The 20892-nt window shown below is 43.6% G+C and overlaps 1 protein-coding gene and 1 long non-coding RNA gene across 2 annotated transcripts in view; one reads left to right on the top strand and one right to left on the bottom strand.

The window, feature by feature from the left end:
- The window catches only part of EPHA4 (EPH receptor A4), a 106567-nt gene extending 104251 nt beyond the window's left edge, over positions 1 to 2316 (bottom strand). The window contains exons 1-2 of the mRNA XM_027715950.2: positions 2210 to 2316; positions 1231 to 1298 (exon numbers count right to left, since the gene is read on the bottom strand). Coding sequence (XP_027571751.1) covers positions 1231 to 1298; positions 2210 to 2300 — 159 coding nt within the window. The 5' untranslated portion in view covers positions 2301 to 2316. The remainder of the gene's footprint in view (positions 1 to 1230; positions 1299 to 2209) is intronic.
- A 13559-nt stretch (positions 2317 to 15875) lies between these two features.
- On the top strand, positions 15876 to 19749 carry LOC120324371. Its single transcript, XR_005565639.1, has 3 exons — positions 15876 to 15961; positions 17142 to 17210; positions 19675 to 19749. It is a non-coding gene; the product is annotated as an uncharacterized LOC120324371 (long non-coding RNA).
- The last annotated feature ends 1143 nt before the right edge of the window (positions 19750 to 20892 follow it).

The raw sequence follows: 20892 nt of genomic DNA, 5'->3' as shown, positions 1-20892 counted from the left end.
GGGAGCAAAACAATCCCCCATTCTCCCATGTTATGGTTATTCAGAGCTTATGCATAATGCATCACCAGCCAACGCAACCTCGGATTCCTTCCGCTCACTGCTGTTTCCTTAGCTCTGCTTCTTCTAATTACGAGTGGGAACGCACACACACACAAAAAAGTAAATTTGTAGGTTTCCTGAAGAATCCAGTGCTTTGTTGTGCACAGGTCCTGATCTTTCAGCACTTTTCTTTTCCAGTCACTTTGACTTTGTTACTTCTGCTTAAGGATTATAAACTGCTTTTGCTCATTTAATATTTAAGGGATTTGAGGGGTTTTTACATTAATGTTTAGTGTGCATTGCTGGCATTTTTCTTAAATTGCTCATTTGAAGAAAGAAAAAGCTTTTCTAATTGCTTATTAAAAAAAGTCCCATGAAGTACAGTCTCCTCCATACCCCTGAAACTCCAAAGTCCAACATTCTCGAGAGTTTCCCACAGAAGCACTAGGCACCCTGCAGGTCAGGGCACAGATGAGGGAGCAGCAAGGTGTCCACCCACTAATATAAAGCTAAACTAAACAAATAAAGCTACCTTGCATGCAGCTCCACTAAGCAAAGAGGCTCTAAGCCCCAGCAACGAACCCTCTTATCATCACACCACCACTGGGCAGTGCATTCAAGCAACCTTCTCTTACAATTGTCTTATTTAAAAGTACATCGAAAGAAAGTGCAAGGAATCACCATCAAGCACTGGGTGCTGCAGTTTATCTGTTCAGAGACCTAAATAAACGATGTTCACACCCTGAAATAGGGCAATGTCCCATCGCACCAAAAGGTCTATCCTGCATATTGATCCCCACTCCTTCATCCAGAAATAGAACAGCAATTGCCCTGAACATCCCCCAGCCGAGACAGTCCACAGATAAAATAATAGCAGTCAAGAATGCCAATTCAGCCGGCAGATCACATTTCTTGTTGGTATTTCAGTTTTAAATAGGCATCTAAGCCCATGCCTCAACCAATCTCCTAATTCTGAAACCTCTTTTCTGCCCTTTTGGTTTCCACTTCTTCCATGACAGAACTATCCAAAGGGAGTATAGAGTTTCTCCAACAAAGAGTAATTCACTTGGTAAGCCAAGGAAGAAATCTGACCTCCTCACCACAATCAACAATAATCGAGCCATTAGGACTCTCTGAAAGTTACTAATCACCCCCTTTACCCTTTTGATCAGATAGCGGTTTAAAACTTACCCCTCCTTCCAGGGGACTTGCTATCCACCCCAGCTCTCCCTGAACTGATCTGGAATCCAGCAAGGTAACTGCAGAAAGGTACAAATAAAACAGATTAAATTCCAGCTGCCAAGAGGCAATATTAAAATAAATCGTTTACCTGAACGTTTCCATATGTGTGGAGCACGATCGCATCCACCTTCCACTCGAAATGAAATGTTAGTTCCGACCGCGCCAATATCTTAAAACACTTGGAAAGTCTCTCGGGGTAGGTCCGAGGAATCGCACGCTCGTTTCCCGGAGCGCCAGAGCCGCTCCCGGGCGCGGAGCGGCGCAGTCCCGGCACACCTGCGGGGGACAGCGGAGCGCCTCCCGGGAGCGCTGGGCACCGCATCTCCTGCCGCCCGGGACCGCGACCGCACCTTGGCGATAAGCGAATAACCGGTACTCCCCGGGACCCCGGGAGGGCAGCCAAGCACCGAGAGACCTCGTGGGGGGTTCCCGAAGGGACTGGCGCCCCACGCCCGCACCGCGGGACGACCGCGGGCTTCCCCTGCTGAGCCGCCGCCGGACCGTCCCGCAGAACGGGCTGCACCCCGGCCCCGAGGAACGGCGCGGAGCCGCCGACAGCTCCCGGGAGAACCGGTTTAATGAGCCGCCCTCGCGGCTCGGGGCCGCCCCGGCGCGGCGGCTCCGCTCCCGGGAGCGCTGCGGCCCCGCGGCCCGGCCCGGCCGGGAAAGGGGCAGCGCGGGGGGAAGCGCCGGGCGGGCGGCGGCCGCTCCGCTCCGCCCCGAGACACCTGTGCCAGTGCCGCGGGCGGCCCCCGGAGCGCCGCCGGGGCAGCTCCGCGACCGCCGGACGGAGAGCGACTCCATGGGACAGCGCGGGGCCGGCGGCGAGCGCGGCGGGGAGGGCACCGTCGCCAGCCCGGGGGCACCGAACTTTGCCCCCGGCGCCCCGCCAAGGGAGCGCCGAGCCCGGCCGCCGGCAAAGCCTCACCTTCGTTGGCGGGATAGATCCGGGAGCCGGTGACGGCCCCGCAGACGCCGACGAGGAGCGGGAGGAGGGCGCAGATCGGGACCCCGGCCATGCCGCCGCCGCGCTCCGGCCGCTCTATCCCAGCGGAATAAGTGCCTACATGGAGCGCGGCGCGCGATAGACATTGCCGGGGGGGCGGGGCCCGCCCGCCCGTCAGGCCCCGCCGCCAATCGCCGCCCGCCCCGCGCCGCGCGCCCCGCCCCGGCCCCGCCCCCGCCTCGCGCCCGGCGCGGGCAGCCGGGTCCGCGCGCTGCCGCCGGGGCGGTGGGGGCGCTCCGCGGGGGGGGGCGAGGGGAGCGCGGCCCCGGGCGGGGCGAGCAGGGAGTGCGGGGAGATGGGGCACACCGCGGGGTCTGTGACGATCACGGTGTCCCAACACAGAAACACGACGGAAAAAGGGGAAAAAAAAAAAAGAAAAACGAAAAGTTAGGTGCGGCAGAGCGGCGCAGGAGCCGCGGCCGCGCCGCGCACACGGACTTTTCCCCGCGCCGAGCCCGGAGCGGCTCCGCGTCCCGGGAGCGTCCCGGCTGCTCCCACCGCCCCGCCCGGCCCGGCCCGGCCCGGCGCCACCGTTGAGCAACAGCGCCACCTGGCGGGGGCGGCGCGCCCCGCGGTGCCGGTGCCCCGGGCGGGGGTGCGGGTGCGGGTGCGGGTGCGGGCTCCGGGCCCGGCGGGCGGGCGGTGGCTGCTCCCGCCGGCAGCGGCTGCCCCGGGGCCGGGGAGGGCCGGGGAGGGCTGGGCAGGTCGGCGGCAGCCCCTGGCGGCGCTCCCTCGGCCGCAGCGGCGGAGGACGGGAGGACGCTCCCCCCCCCCGCCCGGTTCACCGCGAAATGCCAATCGTTGTCGCTTTTGTGCACCGGGGCAGCGGCCGGGGCTGGATGGGGTGCTGGGAAAGCTGCGGGTTCGGAGCGATTCCCTCTGAACGCCAAGATCCATCGGGACGCACAGGCTCGTCCCCACCTGGGACGCGTCCATCCGAGGCAGCGCCGTGCCCAGGGACACCTGTGGTGGCCGATGCCTTTGGCTGTTCCCTGGAACCAGCGCTGTGCAGCCACAGCCCCGCTTTGCTTCGAGCGCTCCGACCACCTGGCTCTTTAAAAAATACTCTCTAACTAAGTATTTACAACAGAATCGTAGGTTTTAGGAGCCCGCTAAGCCCTGGGTGGGTCAGGCAGCGTCAGTAGGCTGAGCACCGTCCTCGAACAGTCCGTACTGACAGAACTGCCCCCGGCCCTGCCTGTCTGTCCGTCCGTCCGTCCTCCAGGGGCAGCGCTGCGGGACCGGGGAAACCGAGCAGCCCCCCCTCCTTCCCGCCTCGGGAGGCTCTGACCCACCGCCGCTATCAGTACCGCTGCCAGTGCCTCGGGAAGCTCCAGGAGCGGCGGTTCCCGCAGCGCCTCCCGCCCCGGGTGCCGAACCCCCCCGCGCTCCCACCCGCAGCTCAGTTTCCCGCAGATTAGCGCGGCGGTAACACTCCCCCTCCTTCACCCGTGGGTGCAGCTCCCTCGCCCCCGCAGCGCCCTCTCGGCGCTCCCCGGTACTCCTGGTACTCCTCTCACCCCGTGCGGGACGCAGCTCCTTCCCCGGCTGCACCCCAGAATCGGGGAATCGCACCCAGACTCCCTCTGGGATAAAACGAATCCTTGTCACTTGTAGCTTTAGGTTCCGCACAGAACCCCTGTACAAGCTCGATTACTTAAAAATATACTTTGAATGCATCTTAAAGTTTGACTAACAATCCTGTGCATCAGGAAACACATCTGCCGAGAATCAGCTGTTTTCTCTTCAAATCATTCTACTTTTTCCCAAATTCAAATCTCTGTAAAGCGTAATACTTACAAATGCACTTTTTTTCTTAAAAATACAGAGTATCTTTCACGTGGTTTAATTTCAGATCAAGATCTAGGGAGGATGCATTTTATGGCTTTTAAAACTGCTTTAAGAAGGTTTATTAATAGAGTGTTTACAATGAGGTTCCTATAGTATGCGTCTCAGTTTGTTTTCCCTTGCCTTGAACATTTCTTTTGGAGCTCCCACTGGCAGAACCTTAAAGATAACCCTGCAAAGATAGCTGAGATAGCTGGTGTGTTTTTCTCTTTCCGTGGAAAATAAATCTTTTAAGCAGCAGCTTGGATAATGGGAGTTAGAAAACAGTGCTGCACAGTCAATGCAACTGTTAAAACTTGTACTTCCTGACTTTAATTATCTACAAGAATTCTTGGCCTAATGAGGAGGAAGAAAAGGTTTAGTTCCTTTTTATTATTTACACAAAAATATAGGCAGTCCTCAATTAAAGCAATCTGAGTCGACTTCTTTTCACATCTTTGATGCATCTGACAGATCTACTACAAGTCAGGGTAAACTTTATGGGAATGATGGAGCATCAAAATATCTTTTTTAATTGAAGTTATTTTTGTGGCAATGCCAGAAAAGTCAGTCGTCATTAAAAATATATAAAATGCTTGGAAACCTTAAAAATATTTCTATAATTTAATGCAATTTTAATTTGTTTTAAAAAATGTAAAATAAACACAGACAATGTAAAAAAGGCCTGCAAATGTCATAAAATAAAATGTTTGCAATTCTACCAAATCCACTGTATTTTGGCTCCAGTATGTGGCGGGTTTTTTTAAGTCTTGCCAAAATAATCATAATTTCCTTACTTTGTGTCATTTCAACGAATCGTAAAAATCCAGCTTGGTTTTAACAGATGTCATCGATACTTGGACTAAATCCTGTTCTCAGCTTCAGCCAGTAACCCCACCCTTCAACAAAGTACCTGACATCAAAATTTATTCCTTAAAATTTTGTTACAGCTGTTGGAGCTGTTATATTTTTCTTAACTGCCTATTACCTGTGCTGCTGCCAACCTGCCATGTTATTGTAACTCACTATCAGGAGTGATTTGCCTTTGATGGGAACTAATCATGTTTGTACCATCATCAAGTTTACACCATTTGAACGGTCAATTTAATGCAGCTCAAAACAGCACAGCCAGCATCTCTGATGTTTGTCTCAGCTCTCGTATTTGTCTCAGCTCCTCAGTGAAACTGTATTCACTTGCAGCAGACACTGAAATAATTATGACAATGTGTTAAATGTTTGATCCTGTCTGCTTCATAGAGGTCAACCCCAGCCGAATTATTTAGAGATCCGTTTACAGGACTCAAGTGGTACAGACAAACAGGCACTTGAACACACAAACACAGAGTTTTTGGGAAACTGTAAATCATCTTGAAATGTAAGGACTGAAATGTTATATTTTCCACTCACTCACAATTTGTTTTCCTCTTATTTTAAAACACCGAGGGAATATATCAGTATACAAATAATTGGGCATCGACACAAGGTGGTTGTCTTGGATGTATCTCTGTAGTTAATATATTTTTTAACATTTCTGAGCATTTCTGAATGGATATCAAATGTCTCTCACACACATACACTTATATAGATAGAGTTGCTTTGTGTTTTTCCCAATCACAAACACAACATTTGTAATTTAAATACATTACAGCCCCTGAAAGGGGTGTGACTTTGGATGAACGTTCAGTTATATTTTTACTTTATCCTTTCTTTCTCCATTTTTCTATGTCCACCCACTCATGCTCGTCCATCTCCCCAGAAGCTTTTTGCTGTCAGTCAAGTGACAACCTCAGTAGGAAGCTCTGTGTGTTCATGGGCCTCCTGAGGCCCAGCACTACATTTAGATGGGGAAAAAAAAAAAAAAAAAAAAAAAAAAAAAGGAAAAATAAGAAGACGGGGGGAGGAAGCACAAGCTCTTCCTTTAGTATGCAATTCCACAGCCTGCAGGAAAAATTCAGCCATCTCCTCTGAAAAGCCATTTCCTACAAAAATGCAGTCCTGCTTACTCCACTCCCACACAACTTCCACACTACTTGGCTATTTGCAAAGAAGTGTAAAATAACCCCAGGAAGTTTAACATTCACACACAGAGTCTTATTGTAAAAGGGAATAATGCCCCAAAGGTGCACCTTTATCAGGCTTGGCACCAGAGAGTCACTGCCAGCTCCTTCCCAGTACAAGAGCTCAGATGTGCCCAGCCTTTCCCTCCCTGGATTTACTGATTCTTTATGGACCTGTGAGTATTAAACATTTGTCGATAAATTACTTGACAATATTTGTTGTTAGGTATTCGAGAATAAGTTTTGATTTGATTTGAGTGAGATTTCATTCCTCAGGTCATGTTTGCCTTAAATGAAGTTGCAGGCTGTAACGCAAAAAGCCGTAGCAGGAGAACATCTACGTGAAGGTAATATGCATTTCTATAAACATCAAGCTGGCAGAATGATTTTGTTTCAGCTGGGATTAGCAGGAGTTTTGCTGCTGACCTCAATAAGAAAAGGATCAGGTTTATAGCTCACTTGCAAATCCACTCTGCAAAAAAGTGAGCTTTAGGCACTGTAGATTATTGACACTTCCTTTTGTTAATCGTGATCATCATCATAAGGGTTTCCTATTTATTACTGCTTTGATGCTGATTACAGGACCTGTGACAGTGCCTTTATTCAGACTAGGCACACGGCGTGACTTGACAATATCCAGACAGACAGATGCATAGATTTTTTGCCTTTTCTAACCAGCAGGGCTAAGGGAAACTAGATAAGCATAAGTGAAATGTAACAGGATTTTAATGACAATTGAGGTAGTACCTTTTATTACATTGCTCCTGACAACACAAGGCAAATCTCACAGTTAGCCTAAAATGTATAATATGCCATTATCAAGTCCCTAAAAGAAAATCCTGTCATCTAAACTATTTACAAAGCTGGGAGTGTTTATGATGCAGTTTATGCTTCCTAAAATAAATAAACCTAAATGGGCACTGGCAAAAGGTAAAATCTGAGAAGCAGTGCGGATGGAGCAAAGAAATAAATGCACCAGGATGTCAAACCAGATATTACCTCTTTTCACCTAATAAGCAGATCAAATGTAGCAAATACAAGCTGCCCACACCTGCAATGGAGGTGTCGGCTTCGCTCACCGCAGCTCTCACCCTCAGCAGGGCCAGGGGAGAGCACCAACCTGCAGGGTTTTTTTCCTGTGAAAGTGTGACCAACAAACCAGTGCAAATAACTGTATAAGGCTGCAGGTTGTTTGCAGTGCAAGCACAGATGCTTGGCAACCCGGAGAGGAATGTGCCTGCCCAGGTTTCATTGAAAGGTTATTTAGAGCTGCGGAGGTTAACAGACACCTTAATTATTACAAACTGCTTTCGAATATCGCTGGCTTTATGCTGCCTGTCCTTAGCAGCTGTGCTTCTTACTCATTCAGGATCTTTTGGGAGTAGCGTCAGCTTCCAAAAAATAAAAGTTCCCGGGATGAAGATGTAGGGCTGGTGCGGGAGTGGTGGTGGTGGGAGGAGAGCTGCTGGCAGAGCCAGGGCCACCAGCCAGGGGGGATCTACACAGGCAGCCTCCTCCAAAGGGCTCCTTGGAGCCCGTGTGAGGGAGCGTGTGCCATTAATAATGAAACAAATGTCAGGGAAAGAGCCTCTGTCAGAAATTGCAGGGAATCTGCCTGTAGCGATTTCAGAGGAGCCTTAGCTGAATTTGAAAGGTAGAGATGAAGTCTAAGCATCCAGAACCACAAACTGCATCCAGGCTTCTTTAAAAGAACCTACCTGGTTTTTTGCAGTGGGAGAAAACATTCAGTCAGACAGACAGGTTTTTTCTTTCAAGAGCAGGGTCACAATTTAAGATTTCTGTACTGGATTCTGGCCTCTACTAAGGTAAAGTTGAATTTTACTAGCAGCTTAGCTACTAAGCTTTAATAAGTAGGCAGAATCGGGCCCTTCATGTGAAATAGAATAAATCTAAAATTACTATAAAAGAAAAAAATATTTTCCAGATTTGTTTTCATACTGGAATTTTAGGTTTCCTGCCATAATTTACTGCAGGTAATATTTAAAAAAATAAAAATGAAAAATATAGGATTAGTTTTATTGCACCACTAAGTGTTCTGTATAAATAAAGATAACTTTTTTGCCAAGTCTCTGAATTGTCTTTTTTGTAAGACTGTCAAAAGAATAGAGTGTCAGAGCTCTAATTCATTTTTATTCTGTGTGTTCAGAGACAACGATCTTTTTAGAGATTATTTATGCAATGATGGTACCAATCAAACTGCAGCAGAGACAGGTTCCCTACAGAGCACTGAAGCTTTCTGGCACTTACAATAGAGTGTAAACCCTAATTAAACTCAGATTAAAGCATCCTATCTGAGATAGTCCACTCATTATTATGAACAAAATATTTGCAACCATAGCGGAGAAAACTATGTAAAGTAAGAAACAATAGCACCACCTCCTTCTTTTTTAATGTGTACTATTTTTTAATAGTAGGGAAAACTCTTTGTCTTTCTTTAGAATTAAATAAAAAATCCTTGTGTTTTGTTCCAAAAAGTGGAAAGCCTTCATGCATTTTTTTTCTGTGCATTCAGGCATGACTGATACATTCACAGGACAGGAGAAAGATTAAGATTGGGAATTTATCTCTACAAGAAGGACTCTGCTCAGAGAGTTCTGCACAGACTTCCTTAAAGAGCTACACTTTTGAAATTGGATGAGGTGATCAGCTCAAATGCCCACCTTAAAAGAGTGATGCTAAAAAAAGCCAGAGAGATCTGTAGGCATCTAGTACCTGTTACTCCATTCTTGCAAATAATATGGAGATGTGCAGTTCCATGTGGTAACATCTATAAAGAAGTGTGGAACTTGAGGTCTAGAGGTTGGCCAACCTTAAAGTTATAATGATGAGCTTACCTCAGAATCTGAAGCATTGCCTGTGTTTTTCTGTCTTGATTTCAGAGAACCTATAGATACAAAAGAATAGTTGTTTTTTATCTAAGAATTTATTTGTCCTATTTTAGGAGAACCAATAACTGGAAGAAGTGAGTATATGTATATGTGTGTGCTCTAGTTCAGTACTTGCACTGATTTTACAGCAGAACATTGCAAATTCTGGATTAACGTCATGTAAGCAAAATAGTAGGCACAGAAATGGAAACTGCAAGGACAATGGAAAAAAACCATCTCTCACTTTTATGTTAGAAAAGTGGCAGCCATTATTTTCCTCAGTGATGTCACTGATATTGGAAGAGTTCAGAGAATAAGGTAGTTTGTTGTGCTGGGTAATGTTGCCACTGTATTTTCTTTTTCTCTTTTTCTTTATATCCATCTGCTGGGTCTTGTATTCTGAGATATTCTTGTATAGCTTCTAGCACAACCAGACCTCAAATCCACTCTCAGGAATCTGAAGCTCACTGTTTCATTGGAACAAAAGATGTGCACAGGTCTGTACCTGCATCCTGCATTTCACAGGCATAAACCTCATTTTAAGAATTTTTTAAATTTATTACACACAAATTAGCTCCCCTTTTTTCCTACACCGATGGCACCAATATACATTTTTTTTTCTCCAGCTGCAACCACTCTTTGTCAAGTTCCATTCCCCTCCAAGTTTTCCTTCAGCAGTAACCACCTCATCCCTTTAATGAGTCAGCCCCAAACCCTGGTTGTATTTTCTTGTACACAGGTCCGTAACAACAGTAAAGAGCAGGGACACATCTCTCTGAATTCTACCTTAAGGCAAGGTTTCCATTACAAATGACTAATTGGTGTTGCGTTACTGAGACAGTCGATTGTAAGACTTTCCTAACACGAATGCCGTTGATATTTCCAACAATTTTTTTTCCCCAAGCGCATCCTCTTGCAGTATCCTGAGATAAACAGTAAAAATATTTGGGGAGAAATATGCAACAACCACAGCTTTTACTGGCATAAAAATGCCACCCCTTCAGCTACCTCCCCTGCCCGCTCACCACTGCTAATCCTTATCCACGCTACCACGCTGGCCACAGTTTCTAATGCAGACTAAAATTAGTAGTGTAAAACTCGCTTGCCTTGCTTGAACAATGGGTTCAATTCTAAGGAAGAGTGTGACTAACTATTTGCCTTGACCCGTTGTGATCCCTTGTCCCCCATTTCCAGGGCTTGCACAGCACCAGGAAAACAGCAAAGAGCCTTTTGCAATGTGTTGGAAACGAAAGGAAAGGATTACTGGTCACTTTTTTGTCCCCTCCCACAGAAGGAACACCCGCAGTAAAATTTATGGGTTTTCTTCCCTTGATTACTGTCTGAAACTTTCATCAAAATATGTCTTTGGGCGAGATCAAGTAAAAGATAATATTAATTTGTTTGAGTTTCTCCCACCATTCCAAACTATCAAAAAATGCCAGTAAGATGCTCAAATAAAGAACTGTAAAAGTTAAACAGATTCCCAGTGGTGACATCTGTTAGTATAAGGATTATTCAAACATCTCTAGAGTTTTCCAAAGACATGCCAGGATGGCTTCCTACCAAAAGGCAGATCAGTCTAATATCCTCCTTGGCTAATCTACATACAAACCATGTTTCTATATTTTGTTGGCACTAAGAAACCCACATGCTTGTCTTGACATGGAAATAAAAAGAGATTCAAAGGGAATCTGAAAATATGTATACTGGGGAACCAGTTTAAACTGACCTTGGGATTAGAGAATTATCTTTTTGTGAAGCTGAACAGAATTGTCAATGCACGGTTCAGCGAGAAATACATTTCTGCTGAAAGCAACTTTATTGTCTGGTGCAAGACAGTTTCAATTTAAGAGTACACCAGCATGATCTGGTGGTCTTTAAAGGAATAATTTCAGTCTATTTTGGATAAAATGGCTTCTTTTACCCATGAATGCTAACACACATGCAAACATGTACAAAACCTGAATAAACATGCTGCCAGGCACATGAATGGAAGGAAAAACAAAAAGGACCCACTAGAAACTGTGCTGTAAAACAGAAACAGAAGCTGTAAAGTTGCCCCAGACACGGCACTGTCCATTTTCCTCATACCTGTCAGGTGGCCTATGCAGACCACCTACACCCTCTCACGGAGAGAGCTCTGTACACGGCGTGGGTGTCTTTCCCTTTGCATTAGTTTAAGAGGCCAGCTCACACCAGTGGAATTGCACCAGCCATGACGTGAGGTGCAACACCAGCAGCTCCACGCCCCACGTGGAAACACCGTGATGGCTTCATTCCACTGGGAATTTCCTGGAGCCCATAAACTGATGAATAAACTTTACCTAAGGATTGCAGCAATATTTATAGCATTGAGAATGAATCCATTAGATGTTTCCAAAGCCTGAGCATAGTTTCTAAGAAACTTAATTTGGGAGACATTTACCAATACACCAACGAAATTAAATATAAGAAGACAGCATTTAGCCTGATTCCAACACATGATGTTTGTGAGTGCTAATGATTTTTCCTCCTTTAATTAAAATTCACTTTAAAGTGTTCTCTAAATAAAACATTGCTTAAAATGTAGCATCTCTTTAAGAGTCTATCACTCACACTGAGCTTTCAGAAAAAATCATCGCAACTTAAAAGGCACTATAGGATATTTAGACTAGAGTTATCTCACAACATGTTCGCTGGCTGCTCTGTTATTTGAGCTCTAAATGTTAAACACGTGAAAGCAACATAAAAGGATCTTCCCTGTAAAGCACATTTTCCAAATTCTCTCTATCTATCCCTAAAGATCTGTGTGTGTCTACCCATCTGCAGCCACATTTATTTTTGCATGTGTTTGAGTGCATATCTCTCAGTGTCATAAGGTCTTCATAAATAAATCAATCTACTTAGGTCTGCATGCTTTGAATAACAAGTCAGCCACCAAACCAGCAGATGGATACATTTTTAATTAGGTAAGCAGTCAATGCCTGTTGGTTTGAAAACTCTCTTGTTTCTCTTAAAAAGACGGAAACTAACCAAATTAAATCCAAAATTGCAGTGGGACAGCATAATGGTTTTAATCTGCATGTAGCTGCAGATCAGCTTAGAGCCCAGCCTGTGAGACAGCTTGAACAAATGCAGTATTTTATATCAAGCAAACCTCAAAGTGAAATATTTAAGGATCTTGCAAGAATACGTAGTAAACAATATGTATTTTTCAATACCACATGCGGTTACTTATGCAATCTTCTCACTTGAGCAAGACTCTCTGATCTTAATTCATTTACTGTGTTGCCTTTGCAATCTCTCAAGCAAAATATTTTTAAGCAGCAACTTTCAATTTACATAATCAGACATACTTTCCCAAATAACATGGAAGAAACTCAGAATTAACAACATCTTGTGCTGCTTAAATAATCCATGAAAAGAAACTTCAGCAGTTCCAGTCAACTTCTACCCACAAAAAAAAAGTTTTCAGTTTCGGACTTGGAACAAAATTTAAGATGACAGATACACATCTTATGCATACCAAGCTTGCCACACTCCTCTGAATTTCCCCAGCTCCTGAAAGTCCTGGCAAAAGCTCCAGAGTACACCAGTGCAGGGGTGAGGGCTGGCCCATGCCAGAGAGTCCCAAAGGAGACCTCCATGTACCAAGGACTCCCAGGGCACCTTGCAGGCAATGGGTCCACCCAGAGCCACCTCTCCCACTGTCCCCACCTCACCTATCCCTGATATGTTCTCCCTATTGGCTCCCGTTAACCAAAACAAGGCCTTTTGTGTCCATTTAGCTTTTTTTTCTCCTTAAGAGTTTGGAATTTTTCCTGTAGTTTCCAAGTGGTCTTCCCTCGCTCTTCTGAACTAGTGAAATGAATGAAATGAAACAACTCTCAGTCCAGAGCAGGTACCAGTCCTGGCAACAGGCTGTGGCTTCACAGGTTGTCAGGAGACACGATGGCACCTCTGCCAGCCTGGATAACGCTGCCACTCCCACTTCTCCTTTCAAGACAGAGCAATAACTGAGAGACAATGTTATCCAACACAAAATTAAGACTGTCTCAATGTGACTGGGTACAGAAAATTGTCCTTGGAACAAAAAGGCTTCTGTGGCAGTAGCAAGCCACGGCTCTCCATGGGCAAATGACTGCGTCCTTCTTGTCTAAAACCACCCTGCACCATGTTTGCTGCGTACATTGACCTCAGTTTGTAGCTGTTCCCACAGCACACCACAGCACCCAAAGCTGTCAAAAGAATTTGAGTGCCCAATATGACAGTCTAATGTTGGTACAGAGGCAATAAAATGATTTTTTTTTGATCCTTATTCAATTTTATGCTTACAAAAAAGAATAAAATTCACAGAGTAGAGAAAATCTCCAGACATAAAATCTGATACTTGAACAAAATAACTTAAAAGTAAATGGGCCAGGTTTAATCTTTGATGTCACTTCCTTGGATTTCATGATACAACACCTGAGGTTAATTTTTTCCATTTTATTGCAACAGGCTCTTTTTGCTGCGTATGCTCATGGTAAAATAATAAGCAAGTTTCCCATATGTTAAATAGTAAAATTTAGTTCTATCATTTCTTTCCATGCCTTTACAGTTCTCTTCAGTTGACTAAATGGAAAATACTATATCTCTAGAGCTGACTGGAAAAGAAATAAAGGTCTGACTCTCATCCCATTTTTATGCAGTTTGTGCTGATGTAATCGTACTGATTTCAAGGAAATTGCTTCAGATTTGTGCCATTAGTTGGATCAGAATCTAGGTGTCAGTGTACCCTGAAAATATCCAGCTCTGCAAAAAGCTTAAGGATTACTCTCAGAGTTTTATATCCTGAAGTCTAATTACACTGTGTAAAATAACATTTATTAAAGATCAGATACGACGCATAAAGATGGCAATTATCTGAAACTTTAGGATGTAATATTTGCCCACTGATCTACATGGCCCATTATGATTAAAAATTGTAGTAGTACAGGAAATAAAATTTCTTTTATATGTGGCATGACTTTATATTCTTATTTGAAATGAAAATACTGCAAGATGGAGAATATTAGTAGGGCAAGCTGAAACCACCTTGCATTGTTTAGAAATTCTTTTTAGCTGATAGATCCTGCCCTGTGCTACAATTTTTCTTGTGCCTACTCTGAGATATGTGTTGTAGCTCACAATCGAGAGGGAAGGAAAATGCTGTAATTTCACAGTGGCTGATGATGAGAACTCACGACATTTAGTTGAAAAAGCAGAAAATTACAGTGAGCTATGCAGTGGCCTAGTGCTCCCACGTACAGCACCAGTCCTGAAGAACTCAAGCACAGGTCTCAGAGCTTTCTGGGCTGGAAGGCAGGTGAAGGAAAGGGGCAATGTGCCCCTTGGCAATCTGGAGAGGGGGAGGGCTGAAAAAAATGGGATGAAAATGTCCTTGCTATATTTCAGCTCTGTTTTAGCAAATTACGGCTCAATATGACAAGACGAAGGATAACACAGTTTGAGTCATTTGCATTTAGGTATTTTTATACTGGGATCTGGAGCCTCATACTCAGTCTGCCCTACAGACCATCCAAAGAGCACTGCCCTAACTCAGAGGAATAGACCCCATTAGACAACCACCACAATCATTGCTTTGCCACTTTTTACAGTTTTTTGGAAGGTGCTATGCAACAAATAGTTCGTGTTTTGTTTTATGGGCAACAGTAGAAAAATGGAGCCTTTCTATTGAAACTAAGGGATTTATGATTTACATTGATCTGATGAGGATCAGTATCAGAATAAGTTAAAGGAGGATTATGCTTGTTCCATTCAACGGGACTTCCAGACCAGTGTTTTGAACCACAAGAAGAGTTGGTGTAAATTTCAAAACAATATCTTTTGTGCTTATCCTCCAATCTTGTTCTGACCTCCTCTACTAGATCCTCTTTTACTTAAAAAGTGTGTAAGAGCCTCAGGAATGCAATACTATCGCTTAATTTTGTTTGCCTTTCATTAACATTTATGTGAGTTTATGCCATGCCTTTTAGTGTTTTCCAGCTGATAAATGTTTTTTTAATATTGTGCACAGATCATTTTGCTTATAATCAAGTAAGAGAAATTAAGTTTAACATCTGAGAGCTTTAGGCAAAAATGTCAGGCGTGGACCAGATGACCACATGAGAGTTGCAGGCTCTCTTTGTGCCTGAGATTGGCTGGTATTGTTTTGATGCTGTTGCACTGGAGCAATGGCACTAATGTAATTATGAGATCAAGCAACATCTGGCGGGTTTGGCACCCAGCTCACAATCAATTGTTAGCTCGGGTCAAAGGATGAATGCGCCCTAAGCGCACGTTAGGGTGCGCAATCATAAAGCTTGCATTAGCCAGGAAGGGGGAACACGGCATTCTTGAGTTTCATTGCCCAACAAAATTGATGGCCCACAAAAGAGCGGTGGCACAACACACAAAAGTGATGATGCCAGAGAGACTCGCGCGCTGCGGGCGGTATTTGACATCTTCTGGCTGTGGGCTGTTGTGTGTTGTGATTTATGTCACCGTAATGATTGATTACTTTCAGATCATTCCCATTCTACCATATCTCTGAGAATTTCCCTCTTCTTCAAACATCTTTTTGTTCTACGAGCCCTAGGCTGCAGATGGCATCAACCCACGCACCTCCATTGTTTGAAGCCTACAAGAGCTCCACCATTCTTTGGGGGAATGCTCATAGCTGAGTAGCTAGTGTCCAATTAAGTCCTGAAACTGTGGCTGCAGGCACTTTAACCTTTCTTTCCCCTTGCTCTTTTAGGAATTTCATTGCATATGACAGCTGCAACTCAACGATACCTAAAAAAGTCATCAAGAAAGATAATCAGAAGGAGACACATTTTTTCAGGTTATGGAAAAGTGCTTCAAGTGATGACTACAGCTGCATCTGTCACACCTCCATAAAGGTTCTTCTGATCATGTTTCACAAAATGAATTATCATCTCTGGCATGCAGCATTACAGCAGACTCTGTGTAAAGACAACAGGCTAAAGCTTCTGCATGCTAGGAAGCCAAAAATGCCTCTGGGATGCTTATGCAAATCATTAGTTCTCTCTGATATCTCAACCATTCTGTGTGACACAGAAAATATCAGTGATTCAATATTCATATGACAGAAAAAAAAAACCAACAAGAATTCAGGGCTCATATAGAGAAAACATTGAATTTTTAAATTTTTTTTTTAGTTTTGGCAATATGGCACAGTGTCAGGGGAATTAGTATAGTGAATAGTGAGTATCTTAACTTTTTCAAATCACAGCAAGCAATGACAACAGACTTTATTAGTTTGTGTTTTTTCCTTCATTAGAAAGCAACACCACTAAGAAGAAAATATTTACTACTACTTCAGTCGCTGACAACAAGATATCCAAAAGGACTCCCAAGTTTCCACAAAAGGCTTTTTCTGTCACCACGTGTGCAGTACTGCTGCCCAGTGCTCTCTGGAGCTCTGTGTGCGCTCTCTTTCCCTTCTGGAAGCCCTGGGAGGTGTAAAGGGACATACCACAACTCCCAAGAAATCCTTCCAGCTTCATTTTCCTCAAGCAGTGTCAAACACCATTACTCAGATTCACTACTAAGAAGCATCAGAAAAAGCACAGACTGATTCTGGTTTTAGGCAGGATGTAACACAGTCTGTTTCGAGTCAAATAGGTAGAGGGATCAGCTCCTGTGTAAACCCTGGTAGGGATTGTAGCCATAGGGCAGGTTGAGGCCCATAAGTGCTGTTCACACACCACACAAAAAGATTTCAAAATGATTGAGTTCCTGTCTGATAAGCACCATTGTCACTGTATGTGTGCCGGGGTGGTGCCTACCTTCTGTCAAAAGCCAAAGAAAACTTTCAGCTGGACTCGAGGTCTGGACAAAATATCCAAAGTACTCATATTGTGCCAAAAGAAAAAAAAAATTACTGGAGAAAGAGAGTAAGAGCAATAAGTCTTCTTGTGCTGGCTGAAGTTATAACTGATTGTCCTCTTTCTTAGAAAGAAAATGATCTTAAACACTGGTATTTAGTAGTTACATGGACAGAGTTAATTTCTCATATCCAGTGATGCTCATCTCTTGCTTTGTTTAATTTTCCTGCAGGTAACTAGGGATGCAAGATATCTGTCAAAGGCTCCAAGCTTGGATGTGTCCTCAGAGTGAAGATTAGAGGTACTGATCTGTGTTTTCCTTTCTTTTTTCCTTTCTCTCTTTTTTTTTTTTTTTTTTTAATAAGTATCTGAGGAGTTCCTGTGAAAGCATTTAATGTAACTGGGTCATAAAGAATGAAAGCTGTCCTTGGGCAGCCTTTGAACAGGCACAAATATGTTTTCCTCTTTATTTCTTTTTCAGCAGAATAGAAAACATAAGCCCTCTTCCTTAAGCAGTATTTCATTTCTAACAGGCTCTGCAACTCCTGAGAACCCATAAACAGTTCTGAATATAATTCAAATAGTGTTCGATGCACACACTCTGAGCCTGATTCTCACTTAGACTAAGGTTTGCATTATCTTTACACCCACTGTAAAACTGTTCTCATTGCTGAAATTGCAAGGAAGGCTTTAATTTTAGGGCGAAGGCAGATCAAAATATTTCACGAGGGGAGAAATATATTTGATGTTGCCAGTTCAAACAGGAGGCTCTGTGCTGCATAGACAGCACTGCACCCACGAAATGAAAGGCCTGATCCAAGCTTGTATTGAAGCACTACTGTGCTGAAACCCTGCTCTTACTGGTTTACTTTACTTAAATGGATGTGTAGAACTTCTTAGAAGCAAGAAAAGACAGTAAATGTGTTTCCCAAAGAAGGCAGATGAGCCCATGCACCCTGACATAGTGAGAGATCATAGTCCTGGTTCCCTTTGCAGGGGTGGAACAAGCCTGCAGGGTCTCATAACATACTGTAGTGACCAGGCTTTTGAGGACAATAATCTTAATCTTACAGTTTAGATATATCCAATATAACCTGAGTTTAATGAGTCAAGAATTAAAAAAAAAAAATTAAAAAGCGATATAGAGAATTGAGATCATATCTACAGCTTATACTGCCTTTTAACTGCCTTTTAGCTGCCTTGTGATGCCCTTGTGGGTGTTCACAGTTGCTATGAGCTACAGCAACTCTCAGGTAATAATAAATTATTTGAACTGACTGAATACTTGCATAGCAGGATGAAGTGATGGGGAGGAGAGCTTCTCCTCAGTCAATATTGGCCTAGAAAACAGGTTTGACAGCTCACTCTTAACAGAAAAAAAAAAAAAACCAAATAACTATTTTGTCATTGGGCAAGATGATGTTTGTTTAAAATCCACTTTTCTTCATTGCTAAGCCATGAGTTGTGTTTTGAGAGACAACTCTGCACTTTTCACCAATGCTAACAGTTAAGCATCAGAATTTCAAAGGCTCTGTAAAAGGTAGAGGCTCCCATGCAGTGCACACCCTTCTCTCTGCCACACAAACTACATGCTCTTCTCAGTATTGTTTTAATGAAATCACAAGAATGGCTCCTATTCAGCCAAGCACTTAAGCTGAAGTATTCAGTATAAAAGCACCTCTCTTGACTTCCTCAGGATTATTCGTGTGCCTGCCTTTGGTGTTTAAGCACTTAGTTAGACCAAAGTCCATAGCATTATCTAATGAAAATAACTAAATATACTAGACTGAAATAATACAAAGCTTGTGATCACCATTCCTGTGGAGCCCATTTTGTAGAATGGATCCCATTTATAGAATATAATGGGACAGAGTTTTCTATTGCTGTATCACCTGAATCAAAATGAAGAGACCAAGGAGTTACAAATAGAGAGTCACAGCCTGAATGAGGTTGGCAGGGATCTGTGAAGGTCATTTTACCCACCCCCTTTCTCAAGCAGAGTCACCTACCACAGGCTGCCCACGACCACGGGCAAAATTGTTATTTTGAAAGTGTCTGTGAATGCTAGAAACACCTTTAAGCTAAAAAAAAATAAAATAAAATTATTCACTTTATGAGTGAGTTTACAGATTCTTGAGAGAACTGAAGTCAAAGCAAAGGCTCACAGGAGAACAGAAATAGTAGTGGACATCACAAAATAAACTCTCCCCAGTTTCTAATCTGACAGCAACCAAAGATCTTAAGATAATACATCATACATCATTTTGGCCTAAAGACTTGACAGAGCTCTTTTTGTGAAGTAATATCTCCTACAAAAGGACAGAACATTCTCTCAGTTTAATCTCTATACCTCTATTCTGTATATCTCTATTTCATAAAGATCATGGGGACACGACTGAAGACAGAATTAGGCCTATTCTCCCAAAGGGAATAGGACAAGCTGTTTCTAAGTAAACTAATTATTTGCCTGATGAAAAGTGTGCAGTTTCAAATTCATTGTTATGCCACAAAAATCCTACAATACCTGCAAAACATACCTCCAGCAGAATCAGCTCACCTCTTTATTATGGAAGGAGGAAATGTGCCTTGTGCAGAAGTGACCCTTTGAAGGTATTATCTGGCAGAGTTCCACACCATGACTGCTGATGGGGATTTTGCAATGGAGACAGTAAGCCCATTGTCATGGAAAAGTAGGATTTCCACCTCAGGTTGTACAGTTTACAGATCAGTATGAGATCTGACACAGACACTACTTGTATTTCCAGGGTTTCACTCAAAGTCATGGACAGCAGAATCTATGGACAGCTCTTCCCAAAAACAAAGCAGTCAGAAGAATGGAGTGAAAATATTCATTTCTAGACTGCACATGCTTGCCAGCTTCCTTACAGCAAGTTTTTCTGTACAAAGATGGACTAAGATACTGTTTTTAAAAAATCATCTACATGCTAAACAGTTCCAGTAATGTTCATGCATGCTTTCCTTTCTGACCTCTCTCCCCAGTGGAAATAAACCTGATACGTGGACCTCTGTCTGAATTTCTATTTCATGCTGACAGAGAGAGGTATTAAACCAAAAATCACTGCTAAAGCTTACTGAGTTTCCACGTTCTCATCAGGTTTGAGATATGCACGGTAAAGGCACATCTTATATGGAAGCATACGAGGGATTGTTCAGTGTCCAGAGTGTGTTCTTGGAAAAAGAAAAATAAAGATTTATTTTTTTCTTTTCCACTTTTACCAGGATTTATTTAGAAACTCCACTAAAAGTCAAACAATATTCTGGTATATATGATCAGCATATAACTCATAAGATCTTTCCCTTGGAAGAATCAGCAGTTCACAATTTCACTCAGTCACTGTAACTTTCCTTACATACTTTTCTAGACAATTTATTTATGTATTACATTTCTAAGCATGTTCTTTTAGGGCCCATGGACACGTGTACATAACAGCCATAAAAATCACAAATACAAGCACAATCCCTGACTGAACAGAGCTAGTGAAAAGAAACGATTCATGCTCTGCAGAATTCCTCTACGTGTTAAGCTTAAGAGAAGCAATTGTTTTTCTTTCAACCACACTCATAACACAATCACTACATTTGCCCTTGAAAATGTCTGCCTAAGAACTACACACCTCTCAGGGTTAAAGAGCTGGGGCTTGCTTGTTTTTTGGTTTTTGGTTTTTTTTTTCCCAGGTCAGAATCTTTTTAAAGTAAAAGGTTCAGAGATTTCGTTTGAGCTACCTCAATGGCTGCAGCCCTGCACAGGGTCAGCCAGCAATAAACAGCCCAGCTGTAATGGTGGGGTTTCTGCTATTCCCCCTCCAGTGCAGAATAAATGTCCTTCCATCACTCTGTGGAGCGCTCGATTTCCCACAGAATGGTTTATTTCTGCAGAATTCTCCAGGCACACAAACCATTCCGTTCTGGTGAGCTCTGCACGTCTTATTCATGGTAATTACGTTCACATCTTTGATCTCAGA

Source organism: Pipra filicauda, unplaced genomic scaffold, assembly GCF_003945595.2.
Source record: "Pipra filicauda isolate LSUMZ 115617 unplaced genomic scaffold, ASM394559v2 scaffold505_size606005_pilon, whole genome shotgun sequence".
In the NCBI taxonomy this organism is placed as follows: Eukaryota; Metazoa; Chordata; class Aves; order Passeriformes; family Pipridae; genus Pipra; species Pipra filicauda.
Note: the sequence above shows the minus strand (reverse complement) of the source record. Positions and strands in the feature narration are given on the sequence as shown.